Source organism: Lutjanus erythropterus, chromosome 17 (genome assembly GCF_056507025.1).
Source record: "Lutjanus erythropterus isolate fLutEry1 chromosome 17, fLutEry1.hap2, whole genome shotgun sequence".
NCBI lineage: Eukaryota > Metazoa > Chordata > Actinopteri > Lutjaniformes > Lutjanidae > Lutjanus > Lutjanus erythropterus.
Window position 1 is genome coordinate 2,662,607 of NC_139333.1, and position 16,002 is coordinate 2,678,608.

Below are 16,002 nucleotides of genomic sequence, written 5' to 3' on the forward strand. Positions count from 1 at the left end.
ACTGCAGCTTTCTGGGGATTAGAGTTGCTTGTGTTTGCTTTCAGGCTCTTATAATACAGTCCCTGCAGAGACGCACACTACATAAAACACCTTCTTCCATATGGCCATTAACTGTGCTTCTCTCTCTCTCTCTGTTGTGCCCTGGAGTCACATGGAAAGTAGCTGGGGTAATAAACCCAGATGTGAGCGCTGCCCTTGGGTTAGCTTCGCTGAGTGATGGGCATGTACTCGCCCTGCAGTCAGACCTGCTCAACACACACATACTGTACATATACACATGCAACACGTTGTCACTCTAACTTGTCAAATACAGCAGCTTGGTCAGTGGCCCTACGCTTAAAGCTCCATGTGCATGGCTCTGCCGTCAAGTTAGCAAAGAATATGTAATGTCTGGATGGACTTTCAAAATAAAGGCATAAAATCTTGGTTAGGTTCAGGAAATGATTATAGTTTGGCTTAAAATAAGCATGTTAATTACATATGTTATGGAATTTGCAAACCTCATTTAATCACCAATAATTCTGATGATCGATTAATTGGTTTTAAGAAAAAATGATTCCAGCTGTGTGAGGGTGAATATTTTCTGTTATGTTCACTTCTGCATGACAGTAAACTGAATATAATTCTTTTGTGGACAAAACAAGGCATTTAAGATCATCATGCTGGGCTTTGGGAAGCTTTGATCGACATTTTTTACCATTTTAATTGACCCAACCATCTTTCGGTGGCACATCAAAGCATAACTCTAGACGGGTACCAGGGCTAGTTATTTTTTGCAGGGTTTTTTTGATAAAGGAAAAATGTGTGAAAACTGCATTATAATGAAGTACTATAGTCCTGCTGAGATGTCTGGGCAACAAATCTTGTTCTTCAGATGTAAGAAAACATGTTAGTTTGATCCAAGCAATTGTCAGGTTATGACATTTTTACGTTGACTTTTTTTTTTTCAGTAAATATGATCATTTCAATACAAAAATCGCAGTTGCAGTCAAAATAATTGCAGTATGACTTGTTTACCAAATTGTGCAGCCCTAAGGGATATCTACAGCGTCATAAGTTGAAGCGCATCCAAGCTGCCATGTTGGGAGCGAGTGAGAATAGGATGGCAGTTTATATATACATCTGCACAAATACACCGATCAGTTGTTGTTGATAGCTTATGGGTGTTTTGAAGAATTATAAGGTCCAGTTTTTTTTCAGAATGACCTTTACCCCACTTTAGGGATAATTCTCCGCCGTAATTCTGTGAGCTGTATTTTGGAAGCTGTTTTTAGGTGCTTACCTATTTTGTCTCCACGTGTACTGTAAACCTCTGAGTCTCAGACTTAACAATGGATTTTGTGAGTATTAGACAAACAATGAAGTGCCTCTTTTTTTGCTTAATTAGGTTGGGCATTTTGCTAGCGTGCTTGATGGACTGGTCATGAACTCAATTAGAGTCCTGCCTTCAGTTTCCATTTGAAGACACTGGCATGAAACAGCAAAAACCCAGATGAATGTCAGACTAGTTGGGAAAAAAAGACTTTGCGTCCAGCTTGCAGTTGTAGGGATGCTTCATTATCGAGAGTCTTTCATAGACAAAAGCAGCATTTGTGTATTCTTTTATTGATCCGGACCAATGCACACCGGACGCGGACAACAATGTGCTTTACTCCACTCTAAGCCTCAGATGTTGTGATCTGCTCTGATTATCAGTAAGCAGCTTAGTTCAGGCGGGTAGAAGTCCAGTATTTCACAATACAAGGTGGAGAGGTTTTTGGATTAGATGGGTGCAATGAAACGAGAACATCCAGGAATCTGGGGATCTTCCAGGTGATGACAAAGTCATTAGGACAAAATGCTCAGGACATGCTGAAACAGACTCTGAGACAGCAGTTTCTCTAAAGAATGATGATTTTAAAGGATGCTTTCTTTCTTCTTTGGATGTAATCTTTTTTGGCCTTAATAACTGCAAAATTGCCCCCCAAAAAAAGAGAAGAACAACAGTTAGACATTCTGCGGCCCAAAATGTCACCTCGGTGAATATTGTTATAACAGACAGAAATTCTGGCTTAACTATGAAAATAAGGCCCAACTAAAAATATCCTTGGAAAAAATATGAAGAGCTGCAGCAGCTGGTGGTAGGGTGACCTTTGATTGACCATCTGCTCTACTGAAGTGTGAAGTGAAGAGACACTGAAGCTCTCAGAGTGCTGTTCTGTAGCCGAACCCTAACCTGCCTGAGGAGGAGAACAAGGGAGAAGACAGTTTGCCCATAGGGATCAATAAAGACTAACCTTAATTAGTCTGTGGACGAGCACATCTGTTATAAAAACCAGAAGTAATGGCCGACGATTCATTTTTATGGAAGCAAGCATGGTGCGAAGTGTAGGTAATCTGACGGATATATTTCATTCCCAGCTGAACGGCTTCATATCGACAGAGCAGGAGTCTCTGTCTCTCTGTCCAGTAACTGATCTGCAGAGGGAGTGTACACAGTGTAAGGTTACAAAAAAATAAAGACTTTGATCCATAAGGGTAACTGTGTGTGTGTGTGTGTGTGTGTGTGTGTCTGTGTCTGTGTCTGTGTCTGTGTAGGTGCGTGTGTGTGGGTGGGTGGGTATGGGTATGGTTTCAGAAATAGAGGTTCAGAAGTTCTGCAACCCCAAAAAACCTCTATGTCAGTACAGTTTCCTACATTTATATTCCGCTGTAACAACAAATAGCATTTGAAATGATGTATCATGCTTTCCATGATAATGGAAGTCTTATAAAAGAAAAATACTACAAAAAATGCTATGATATTAAATAAGTATGCACCGATTGATCAGCTAGAGACCAGTGGCTGGTTTTCAGCCTGACCGGCCCTGACCAGTGACCAGCTGGTCAGCCTCAGTTATCCGAGTTCTGTACCGGTTATATTTACATGCATGTGCCATGCAGCGTCACATGAGACTGTGCTCCTCTGGTACATAATCTTAATACAGTAAGGCCTGGTAATAACCTGGAGCCCTTTTGGAGAAAATGCAAAAGTTAAATAATAGTCAGTGTTTTACTATGAACTTAGAAGAAGAAAATTTCAGTTAGTGCATCATTGGTTAGTTTATTGATACTTAATTTAATGTAAGATTAGGAAAAGTTTTCCCCTTGTGTCTTTTATGTTAAAGAACAAGCCCATCATTTTTTCATTGTTTGATTCTGTTATTTCCTGTATGCAAACATCCGATGAATTCCACCTTCTCTGTTTTTATAAGGTGCAGTTTTCTGATAAACCCTCTGGCTGAGATCAACATTGTAATTGTGTGTCTGTGTGTGTGTGTGTCTGTGTGTGTGTGTGTGTGTGTGAGAGAGAGAGAGGTGCTCTGAGTTCAGCCCAGTCGCCGTAGCCTGTCGATGGCCGGTGGCTGTTTATTAATGGATGGGATGGAGTGTGTGTTGGGCGCCCTCCAAGAATCAAAGGAGAGTTTGAAAGTACACGCCAGTGCATTTATCTGCCTCGCTGCTCCTAATGCCCTGTCCTGCGGCAGTCAAACACTTCCACAGTGTTATAGCTGTCACTGCATTTTCATAAGCAGATGGGTGGCTATACAGTGGGATGGTGTGTTGTGTTTAGATGGTGGATGAAAACAGCCTCGTGTTTCTTTGTGTACAGCGTACCGCGGTCAAAAAAACGTTTCTTACCCAGTTTACCCCCATATATATGTGTGACATCTGTGTTTATGTGGAAAGTTAAAGGGCAGTCAGATTGATCTTACACATCAGCGGTGGAAGAAATGCTCAGAATCTTGAATTTGGCAGTAAAATGCACTAAAATATCAAAACTTAAAATAGCACCGATTGTGAAGAAATTGCAATCCTAGGATGCAAATTATAAGAAAGTACAAGGAGAGAAGGAAAGGCAAAATAAAGGGGGAAGCAAAAAAGAACCTACAAAATAGCTTGTAACTTCAGCCACCAGATAAATGTAGTGGAGGAAAAAGTCTATTTTTTTTCTCACCTGAAAGTAGTTGTGGAGATATACTCAAGTTAAGTACCAGCACCTCAAAGTTAAGCCAAGTACTTAAGTAAATATGCTCTTATTTCCTTTCCCCCTCTGCCCTCCACCTCCAGCTCCAACCTTTCTTAAATCCCTTCTTCTCCAACTGAGTCTTGTCTGCATGACCACAGCACTTCCATTAAGCCCATTAATCCTGTTCAGACAGCCCACTCCCCTCGGTGTCCCCCTCTGACTGTCCACTGTCCGGTGTCCGCGGGTCCACACGCCTCGCTCAGCTGCTCCTTCATGTCAGAGCGACATACATTATCTGATGTCAGCGTACATTATGCAGGAGGCAGATGAGTGCCGTTAACGCATATTAGTGAACTCATTTAGAATAAATTGGCTCTCAGTGCTTCGTGGTGGTGCTGCAGCAGCTGTAGAATATTTTATTATGGGAATTTTAAGAATGTACCAAGGTCTGTTTGACACTTGATATATTTATTCTAGACAGACAGAGGAGCCTGACTGATATACTGATCAGTATGTCCTGATGTCACAGATATACTGTGTCTATATTGCCCTATATGTTGGTAGATATGTAAGAAATTGCAGTATATAGTATGTTTTTATAAGATGTATTTATTTTCTTAAATTGTGTATTAAGTTTCATTTGTGTTTTATATATAGTTAATCACTTCTAATGTATTAATTCATAAGTTCACTTATAATATTATTATTATATTATTTATATATATATATTGTTATTGTCATATTTGTTGGTAAAATTCAATGTTCAGCAGTGAAATATCTTACCTGAGCAGTAGAGCACGATTGATACTGGATTTTTGAGGCAGATATTGATATCGATATATGCAGACTTTGTGTTGATGCTTGGACTGATTTGCCTGACATAAACACACAATGTAATGTGAAGTGCATTTCTGCCAATGTAAAGAAGAGAAAAAGATCCTGTAAGTCATTATAATGAGATGCTTTTTTGAAAAAAAATATGACTTAGTGCATGAAAACAATAACTTATTCAGAAATAATGAGCTAATATCTCAAAATAATGAGTTAATATCACAATATAATGACAGAGGATGACAAAATAGTGATTTAATGTCACAAAGTAATGAGTTAATATCTCAAAATACTAAGATAGTATCTTAAAATAATGAGTTAATAAATAAAAATAAAAAGGTTTATCTCAAAATAATGACATAGCATTGCAAAATAGTGATTTTAATATCACAAAATAATGGGTTAGTCTCAAGATGAGTTATTAAATGAGTTATTAAAAATAATGACTTAGTATCTCAAAATAATGAGGAACTTTCTCAAAACAAGGAGGGTTCCTCATTATTTTGAGATACTAAGTAATTATTTTTGAAAAAGTTTGTCATTATTATAACCTAAAGGATTTTTTTAAATCACATTGGTGGAAATAGACTTCCATAATGTACTGTGTATTTACAGAGCTCTCTAGTGGACAAATTGTCTTTATGGTGATGCTGTTTTAAAATGATTTTAAACATGTCTTTTGCCTTTATATCAGTGTATTAATCAGGCTCTACTTGGTACTCTCTTTTAATAACCAAATTAGATGTATCTTTGTCAAAAATGAAAACAAAATTTGGCATTGTTGATAGGATTGTTGAATGATTTAAGCTTCAAATATCAGCATGAACCTAAGAATCCAGTGTGGGTTTGGGCTTTCGTAGATCAGCAGGGACGGCAGACGGTGTGTAAACAAGTGGAGGGTCTGATTAACTGCCTGTCTGAGTGTTTTTCTGTGTGAAAACCTGTCGTGTGTCTCATTTTTCTTGGGGTAGTTTGATCTGTCACTGTCTCTCCAGGTCTCTATCCCTCTGTTCTTTGCTCAAACTAGATCTTTTTTGTTCCTTTTTTTACAATGCATTGCATATTCAGAAGAGGCAGCATGTAGGTATCTTAAAACGACACGCACCTCCCTGGCTGCATGAATCATCCTTTACTTTCTACTTATCTTTTGTGTTTTTTCTTTTTCTTTTTTTAATTTCTTTAGTTTTTGACTTCTTTCTGGGTTCTGCTTTTTGGTGTTTCCCCTGTTTTGTTGTAGTACAGCATATGTCTTAGTGCAAAGATAAAATTCTTGATTTATAAAGATTTTCTTTGATCATGCTGTTCCTGTGTGTTTATTAGCAGTAGTGTTGTAAGCTCTTGGTAACATGGAAAACCCCTTGGTTTCAGTATTTAAAACATTCAGTAGATTCCTTGATTAACTCTTTGATTTTTCATTCATTCTGTTTGTGCTGCATATTCCTGTAATGTTTTTTTGGTTTTTGTCACCGTGATGAGTTTCGTCCGCTTCGTCAGTATCATGACAGATGTTTCATCCTGTCCATTGCCTCCTTGTCCTCCTCCCTCGACACCACACACCTGTCTCTCATCTGTTCTGTGTGGCTGCATGGTCTTTTTTTGCACGATGTATGTAGCTCTCACAGACATTGGAAAGATTTAATGTCACTCTCTCTTTTCTCTCTCTCTCTCTCTCTCTCTCCCCCCTCCCCTCCCTCTTTTTGTTTATTGTCTTTCTTTGCTTTGTCTTCTCTCTGCAGGGGAGGTGCTCTTTCAGATGGCTGAAGTGCACAGACAGATCCAGATCCAGCTTGAAGAGATGGTGAGCATGTGGTGCTGCTGGTGGTGGTGTTTCTAAAATCAGCGCTTCTTAAGCCACGAGTTGGGAACCAAACAGATTGTGGGACAGTTGGTTTGGAGTCTCCACATCACAATATATATTTTGATATTTAATACTCTGCAACACACACTCTTTGCTGTGCTCGAGTAGCTTCTCTACTTCTATTTTCTGTAGGCAGTGGGTTCATTTAAAGCAACATTATGTAAGAATTTGTATTTTTTGCCTTTTGGCGCCCCCAGTTTCAAGGTATCAAGGTCATTTATTGTCATCATTACACAACACAGGGTTGCACAACAAAAAGAGACTTACTTCATGCTACCCACATACAACATACACACAGTAAATACAGTATAAACAATTCAGTTCAGTTGAATAGGATAAAATATAAAGCTAAACATAATAAAACAAGTTATACATTATTTACATAAACACATATACAACCAGGAATTAATTCTGTAGTGCATTTTTGGAATTTGTGTCAGGTTGAGTGTGCACAGCATCAGTGTAAGCGCAGAGTCCTCCTCCCCTCATACTACCGGAGTCTTGTGTGTTGCATCCTGTCAGAACCGGTTATCACATCAAGTGCAACATTTTCATCCAGGATGTTTTGGAGCAGGTCTCCGTAAGATGTGGGGACAGCATTCTCTGGTTACCTGTTGCTTGGCCAGCCTGAGTCCCATTTCATCCGTTTTCGTTTTCCTGATTGGATGTTAACCAGGAGCGGCCTTATGTCTTAGTTGGGTTAGCATGGCTCTTATCTTAGCTCTCACCTCCACTCCTCCTCGGGTGGTCTGCAGCGGTGCTTCCAGCTGATCTGACCGCATGGTTGGAAGAGGCCATGTGCAAATCTGATTGTATCAAATCCAAACCCAAGGTGTCTTTCAGTCATAAGTGATTGGTTTCAGCAATAAAAGCTGAAAAATTATCAGTTTAATAGAGAAAAGTAGCAAAGTTTGAAAGAGTTGCAGCATGCTGAGGCACCATTCACCCCATAACAAGTCAGTGTAGCATCCAAATGATTCTGAAGCTGATATTTCAAGGTGGAGTAGTTACATAATGTTGCTTTAAGTATGGTTTATTTACTGATCTTCTGATATGTAAATTTGTGCAATTACAGACTGAGAACATTTTTCAATTCAGCTCCCCAAAAGATCTTTATTTGAATTTTCCAAAGAGTAAATTGGCCAATTGTGGCAACATTAGCAGGCAACGTTCAGTCAGCCAAGAGAAGACGTGAGGAGCAGTCTCAGCTTTAATTTTTATGCAAAGTGTGTTATAATGGGCCTTTTTAAATTGTATGTGGTCTCATCCTTTTGGGTAATGGATGCTGAAGATCCAAGGCAACGGTTGAGTTTTTTGCACAATACAAATTAGAATTTAGGCAGATGCTTATCTTTTTTTCCAGAGAGATTGAGAATTAAGGCAGTGGTGACATCAAGAAAAATATCAGAACCTCTGTAACACAGTTCAGACCTTGCAAACAGTTTTGTACATTCCTTGCCAATGAAGTCATTGTTCCTCACAATCTTAAAATGTGCGGAGTTCCTGCTTTTTCACCAATTATTCTGCTGATAGTAATTTAAGAAACTGTTGCATCTCCTGACATGGATGATAAGAGAGGAACGAAGACAGTGAGAGGTCACCAAGTGATAGCAAGTTGACTTTGGCATGCATTTACATACCAGACATCCTTCTCTAATCCTCTGGGTGTGACATTTCCGACGGCAACACAAATACATCCCTTCAAGTCAGTCTTGCACCGCAACACTGCAACGTTACATTCCTTTTTGAAAATAATCCACTGTGGTCGTGCATATCACTGCTTGAGGTTTGGTTAACTTTGTCTGTGTTGCATTGTTTTTTTTTGTCTTCCTGTGTGTCTCGCAGCTGAAGTCTTTCCACAACGAGCTGCTGACAGAGCTGGAGAAGAAGGTCGAGTTGGATGCACGTTACCTGAACGTGAGTTTCCCCATTTTAATTTACACTCCTACGCTCTGCTGATTTTAGTTCATCTTTTCAATTCCACAGCACTTATACTGTCAAATTAAGCAGATTTTTAAATGGCGACTAGTCTAAAAGTAAGAAAACACTCAGGTGGTAAATGGCGTCATGTTGGTTTGCAGAGCGTGGCTAACATTAGCAGTGGTAGCACCAGCAGCCTGCTCTCCTTGTAGGTTAGCGTCCACATTACTCCGACACAACCTTACATACAACCTTTTTCCCATTTTCTAGATCAAAATGCTGTCGAACCATGTTAGTTTAGGTGTCATCTTTGTCCCACTTTCCACCTCACTGCTTTACTTCTGGGCATTAGCGCCAGTAGCGGGGCGCTGTGTCACGTCTGAGATGTAACAGCTAACAGGGATTATGCATGAATAAAATATAATTAATTACTTTAACCAGCTAATATTTCTGGTGCCAACTAGGAAGCTAGGAAGAAATTTCTGATCTGATGAGTCTCAGCCACAGAAGCTCTGTCAGCCTCATGCTGGCTGTAGTTAGTTAAATGATCATCTGAACAAAATAACAACTCTTGGCTTTGACAGAGTGTATTTTTACGGTCCAGAGCTGTAGTAGATACCCATTTCGATAAGAACATCATCAGGAAAATAATAAAATCAGCTTTTCAGAAAGAATGATTTAAGAAATCTTATGTAAACAACACTTAATTATTAATTCTCACAGAACACATACTAGCCTGGAGCTGGGACAGGACTTTGGTTTTCAATCTACACTGTGGTGAAACTGGAGGTGATTTAGTTGTAGTTCTTTAGCCCAGACTCCTCAGCGCTACATTAAAGAACAGAAACCACAATTCCAACTTAAATTTTCAAATGGATGACCTGTATTTAAAGCACCGTTCCTAATCATGAGGACTGAAGGACATTCACATGGCATCATACTCTGATTCATTATGTAACCTGACCCACCATGTGCTTTGAACGAAACACCACTTTTAACTCTGCTCCACGTCCCTCAGGTCTCTCCAGAGAGTGCAGTTATGGGGAATAAAGTATGAACCATGTTCTCATAAAATCATTGGCCAGAGACAAAATGCACACTCTCTCCTTAATTTCCCACCGGCTTTAATCCAAACCACTGCAGCAAGTTACATAAATTACTTCCCACTCTGCCCTGTTGTGAATTATGACTCATTCTGTGAAAATGAGTTGTTTTGCGAAAAAAATAAAATAAAATAAAATAATTAAGTGGACAAATTCATTTGTGGTAATCAGTAGTTTGGAATCACTCCCGAAAACATTTCAGAATTTGAGACGGGATGTACGAGCGAGTTTGGATCAGTGTCATTCTGATCATTACAGTCACAAATACTGACAGCAATTTCAAATTCGATTTGCATATTCCTATATTTGTCATATACTCAATATAGTACACACACAGCCAGGACACGTAGTAATTCTGTGATAGACTGGGACGTGGTTTACCCTGTCTCTGACCCAGTGCATGCTGGGATAGGCTCCCAGCCCCTGTGACCAAGCACAGCAAAATCAGAAATAGAAAATGGATAAATTTAAAGCTGGATAATCTGAGCCTTTGTTTGGCTGCAGGGAAGCGGAAATAAGTTGTTAACACCATACTGATGTAACACCTTTTAACCTGATGAGGAAACGCGTTTATGTGCTCATTCAGCAGACACAGAGACGTGTTTCTGGTCAATTGGCGAGTGCAAATCCAAAATTCACTCTCTATTAGCTCTGTTTTTGGTCGCCACCGACTCCTGAGGGGAATATCTGGCTCTTTATCTGCAGATGCCCCACTGTGTTCACCAGCTAGTCTGTAACTGTGTCTGTCTGCTGTGTGGTGTCAGACAGGAAGTGAGTTTTTAGAGCGTTTTCAGGCATGCTACCAAATTTGAGGATTTTTATGTAACTATACCAAATTTTGATATCTAATACATTTTAGTGGGACTCTGCTAAATCCAAAGTTTCAAAGTTTCTTGTTGGTAGAGTCCCCACTGTTACAAATGTTATGATTTTTGCAAAAGAAAAAAAAATAGAAGCATCATTTTTATGCGTTGTGGGTCAGTGTAAAGAAACTTTGTTCAGGGCTTGGGCACAGCCCTGCTACAACAACTGTTTGACTACTCTCAATAAAGAGGCCAGAATTAAGAAAAAAAGAATAATGGCTGCAAAGGAGGAGGAGAAAAAACCAATACATCATAATCCTTCAGTTCTCCAGACCCCAGTCTGCACCAATCAGGCAGTCAAGCAGAAGCTGACCACTTGTCAGGCCAGTTTGAAATGAATGTGTCAGTGCAAAATATCATCTGTGGATGCTGAAACATGTGAGCACTGCCGTGCCCCTGCTGACTGTGTGCTGCCCCCCTCAGGCTGCGCTCAAGAAGTACCAGATGGAGCACAAGAGCAAAGGGGAGAGTTTGGAAAAGTGCCAGGCAGAGCTGAAGAAACTGCGCAGGAAGAGCCAGGGCAGCAAGCACCCCTCCAAATATGGAGACAAGGAGATGCAGGTCAGTCAGTCTGTGTGTTTTTGCGAGTGTGTGAAGAGTCAGATGTTTTGAATGCTTTAAACCATGGTGCTTCTTTGGTTCTCTGGATCAATGAGGAATAAAGCAGATGTCTTAGCTCTGTGTCTCACAGAGGATCCTTATGGCCAGCTGGAAGACCTGCGTATATAAACGCATAACAACATGGTTACAGCAGCCGGTGCCAAGAAAAAATATTATCCTATTGGCTTCAGCCCAGCGTGTGGTGCGGACAACCTGCCAGTCAGCCTTTAGAGAAAACATTAGTGTCTCATAATTTACTGCATCTTTATTTCAACAAAGTCAGAATTAGAATCACCAGCGGAGACTTTTGGTGAACTCACGCTGACTCTTCAGCGTGCCACACACTCTACTTCGCGTAGCGCTGGCTCTCAGATGCTCTTCCTCCTCCTGATGGGATTTGAGCTTCAGTGCGCTCGGTAATCCGTGACTGCTGCCAGTGCTGATGGGATAGGACATGCTGAGCTGAATGGGATGGGACCCCCTGCTGGGCGCACGCAGTTTGGGTGCCAGTCTGAAAGGATCTTCACAGGGAGAGGGATGGAGATGGTGAAGGTTACGACTTGAACCCACCGTGTCAAACATTTGGGGTTTTTATTTTTATTTTAATAAAGCAACATTTGTGCAGTAGCAGTTTGAAGGACAACTTTTTTGAGGTTTTTTTAGTCTGTGGCCCTCATCGAGGTCATCACACAAAATATATTTTAAGTGGAGTGGAACAAATTCATGAAACGATCAGGTTAGAGATGTTACTAAATTTGATTTCTAAAGCAAGAATTATATAACGAAAAATTTCTAAAAATGCTTTAAAGCCTTGAGTTTTTTGAAGTGTGGCTGTATGAGGTATAACCATTGGAGTAAGCAGTGTACTGCAGCACAGTGGTTAGCACTTTCACTTCAGAGCAGGATTTGAATCCCGGTTGGGACACAGCCTTTCTGCGTGGAGTTTGCATGTTCTTCCTTTGCCTGCGTGGGTTTCCTCCAGATACTCACTTGCCCACACTATCAAAAACATGTATGCAAAGTCAGTTCTCCTGTCAGCACCTCTCACCAAGGTGCTGGTCAGAATAAAGTTGTCCTCCACCCCCCACCTTCCCGGTAAAGCAATGAAAATATCCTAAATGTAGCATTCACTAAAAGGCAGGGAAAGTGATTCTGAATAGAGATAGTTGATTGAATCTCACTGATCTGTCAGTAAGTAAGTGTCAGTATTTAACAACCTGGGAATGAGACTCAACAATCTCCAGAATTGCTTACGCTACCCTTAAAGTGATGTTGTTGTTTTTCTTTTAGGTGGCTAAAGTACATTTTGCTGCCGACTCCGTCCACAGCAGTACATTGCTTAGCTTCCTACACCAGTGCTCCTGCTGCTTCTCCTATGGATAAACACCTCATGCAACCACACTTCAAAGAATCCAAGCTATCTCTTTAAGTTTTCTTGAGCATTTTTAACAATATTTGTTATATAATGCTTGCTTTAAAATATTAAACACTATAAAGACATGTTACACAGATAAAAAGCTTAAAGAACATTAGAATATATTAAATACACAAAGAAAATGTGCAGCCCGAATCAAACGGTGCCAAAGTGCTCCCGTAAACTTTCACTGGTTACATCTATTTCATTAGTTTCTGCACTTTACCAGTATTACATAATATTTGTTTATGATATCTGGGCCAGGTGGATGGGTTGATTTCCCTCATGTTCAGGTAACTGCTTGAGCGGAGGCGTGAGGAGACAGTGCGAGTCTCTCTGCCCCGTCTGTAGGTGTTGTGGTGACACATGGTGGGCGGGCCCCTCTTATACAACCTGCACAGGGGATGTGCTGTCTGTCCAATCAGCTGCACCGCAGCACAATGAGAGACTGAGCGAGAGACGAAGGAGACAAAGGAGAGGGTGATGGGGAGTTTTGTATAAATCTTTAAGTTGTATGTTTGCGTGGGTGTGTGCATGTTTTTCAAGTGCATACAATATATGTTGTCACTTATAAAGTGACTGGAATGACCTTTAATCTGGACATGGTGATTTGTTACTAAAAAAAGCCTTATTTTTCAAGTTTTCCAGTCAGAAATGGGAAAAATGAAAATCAGTTTGAGTCAGATTACAATGAATATGCCTATTTAAATGTCAGACACAAGTTCTTCTTGCCTTCAGCGGGTTTCTGTACAGGCCGACAGGAGGAATACCTCTGCTATCTGCTGTAGCTGACGGACTTCTGTTGTTATATTTCTGCCTTGTCAGCACTTAAGCTGTCAAATGTGATTCCAATAATTAAACTCACAATGGAACAGGGGAATACAGGCCTTCATCCACTGACAGCCTGTCTGCACAATGTTGTACACAGCAAAAACGTATTCACCTGCAGCTCCAGAATTAAACTGCAGTTAATTATTTTATCACATCGGCTTAATCGTTGGTTGAAGGAGTGACAGTTGCCAGCAGGAAATTTTGTCCCTGTTGTCCAAAGCTGGAGAAGCCACTTGACATTGTGTCACCAGGATTACCAAAACTTTTTAGGAATTTTGGCTTCATTCAGCAGTTGAATTGAAGAGGGTGCCTGGCCTGATTCAAACCAGGGATTAAGCGGTGATGTGATATTCATCTGCTAGTCCGTCTAGAGGCTCTAAAACCAGGTTACTTTTTGAAAAGTATTATAATTAAATGTAATTTAATAGCGAGAGGAAAGGAATTTGTAGCCATCAGAGCCTGTTGCCATCCGCTCTCATCAGCTATCATGCTTCTTGCGGCGATGGCCAATGTTCTGGGACACAGTGGATATCCAGATAACAGATATCCAGCCCAAGACGTCCTCTTCCGTGCACCAGTCATTGTTTACAGTCCGATTGGAAACTTGAGACACGAGGATGGAGATAGAAGCTCTTCTGCACAAACAGATGAATGCAGATGAATGATGGTATGAATGCAGATCAGTTTTTAAAAAGCTAATTCTTCATCAGATGACAGCAGATTGGTTTCTAAGATTGCGTTTTGGCCTGTGTTTTCTGGCTCTTTTGCCCGCTAACTGCTTCCTGACTCCCTACAACCAAAGTCCGCTCCAACGTGATTGGTCAGTACTGCTTTGACTACTAACAAACACCAGAATGCTTCCAATACCAAGATTTTGTTCCTTGCCTACAGATGTTACATTCATATGACGTAGGAATGGGCCAATGGACAGGCTGAGAGTTATCGACCAATGAGCCCTCTACCATCGTACCAACAGCAAGAGAAGTGATACTGTATTAGACGCTGTATGGTTTTAACTCATCATGGCAGTGCAGAGAAAACATGGTGTCAGAGGTTAGGGGCTAATTGTGCAGCACTTCCAGAGGCTGAGGCAGCTGCCCCGCGCTGCTCTATAGGAGCAGCAGGGGAGGTAATTATTGTGTAATTGTTAGTGTTGCTTCGACGGATGGCTGGTGGAGCGTGAAAGGGGCGGCCGGGCCGGTTGTTCCAAAAATCGATACATGGAGCCGTGAGGAACAACAGCACAGGAACATTCAAAGTCCTGCAGCTCCTCTGGGCTTTAATGGCTTATCGGGTGCGAGAGAGCCAGGCTCAGCAGAGATACCAGGCCTGACCCCTCTGCGCCTGGTGTTTCATCTCTGGAGATGAACTGAACATCCAAAATTGATCACAACACCACTTTGAATCTCAGAGACCAGAGTGTGTGCACGTGTGTAAATTAATAGTGCATTTATTACCTCCAAGATATTTTTTCATCCCTGTTGTTCTGTTTGCTAGTTTGCATGATGACTGAAAGTCTTGTTTATATTTTAATGAAATCAGGGTAAAAAAAAAAAAAGGTTAGCCATGGGCCAGTTAACAAGGGATTAATTTTCCAGACATCCAGACATTAAAAAAAAAAATTTCAGAGTTAATGAGAAATCCGTGAAATATTCCTGCAGTGTTGAGTATATTAATGCAGACCTTGATCCAGACTAATTAAGGTGATTTTAGCATCTTTCAGATTTTTGGGGATAGACTCTAAACTTTTTAAGCACTGCTCCCACAGGCCACCAAGCCCCTAAATTTGGTGGGCATTTTTTTTTGTTGACATTTTTGGTGAATCAATTATAAACTTACATAAAACAACACAAAACATTTGTTTTTTCTTAGTCTGCCTTTTATGCTTCTGGTTGTTCTGTTAGGATCATGGCGTCAGGCGGCTGAGTGGCTCAGTGTTTGCCCTCTGTGCTGCGACTGTAAGTCCTTTGTTGACTGCTGAAGTAAAAGGTGCAAAGGAATCGGGATGTTTTGTGAAACTGTTACATTGTGTTGACCGAGACTCACAGTGTGGGGATAAAGCCACATGGAATATTTGGTGGCTGCAGAGTAACTTTTTGTGTGTGTTACGAAGCTCGAGAGTAGCATGTGTATGTTCTGAGGGAGCGTTTAGGTAGCCAGATTCTCGCTGTGCGTCATATGGGCCCTCATGGGAACCAGGTCTTGGCAGGAACAGGAGACACCGGCGGCCTGCACTGTGAATCTCACAGCCAAAGATAAAAGGACACATTTGCCTTTTTGAATACAATATGGTGCATATATTTGTCTGAGTACTTGTGGTAGACAGAATGTTTGTGCAGCGTCTGAAAGCTTGCCCTTGCGGATGTGTGTTGGCTCACTTGCTTCCACAAAATGAGGCCGAAGACTCCACTAAAATGCCCTGCTCACCTCCTGCATCCCTCCACTGTCCAACTTTTAATTAAGTGATGCAAAAGAGCGTCCTGGTGTTTTGGACCAGCAAGAAAAAAACACACCACAGATTGAAGTAATGGCTGTTCACTCCTCCCGTTAATGATTGATGTTAATATTAAAACTATAGGCGATGGGAAGTCACC

The 16,002-nt window shown here is 40.7% G+C and overlaps 1 protein-coding gene across 4 annotated transcripts in view; it reads left to right on the forward strand.

The window, feature by feature from the left end:
- Nucleotides 1–16,002, forward strand: part of baiap2b (BAR/IMD domain containing adaptor protein 2b) — an 82,564-nt gene that overhangs the window by 38,683 nt on the left and 27,879 nt on the right. For all 4 annotated transcript variants that reach the window (XM_084741200.1, XM_084741202.1, XM_084741203.1 and 1 more), the window contains 3 exons: nucleotides 6,556–6,617; nucleotides 8,523–8,594; nucleotides 10,987–11,124. In XM_084741200.1, coding sequence (XP_084597326.1) covers nucleotides 6,556–6,617; nucleotides 8,523–8,594; nucleotides 10,987–11,124 — 272 coding nt within the window. The remainder of the gene's footprint in view (nucleotides 1–6,555; nucleotides 6,618–8,522; nucleotides 8,595–10,986; nucleotides 11,125–16,002) is intronic.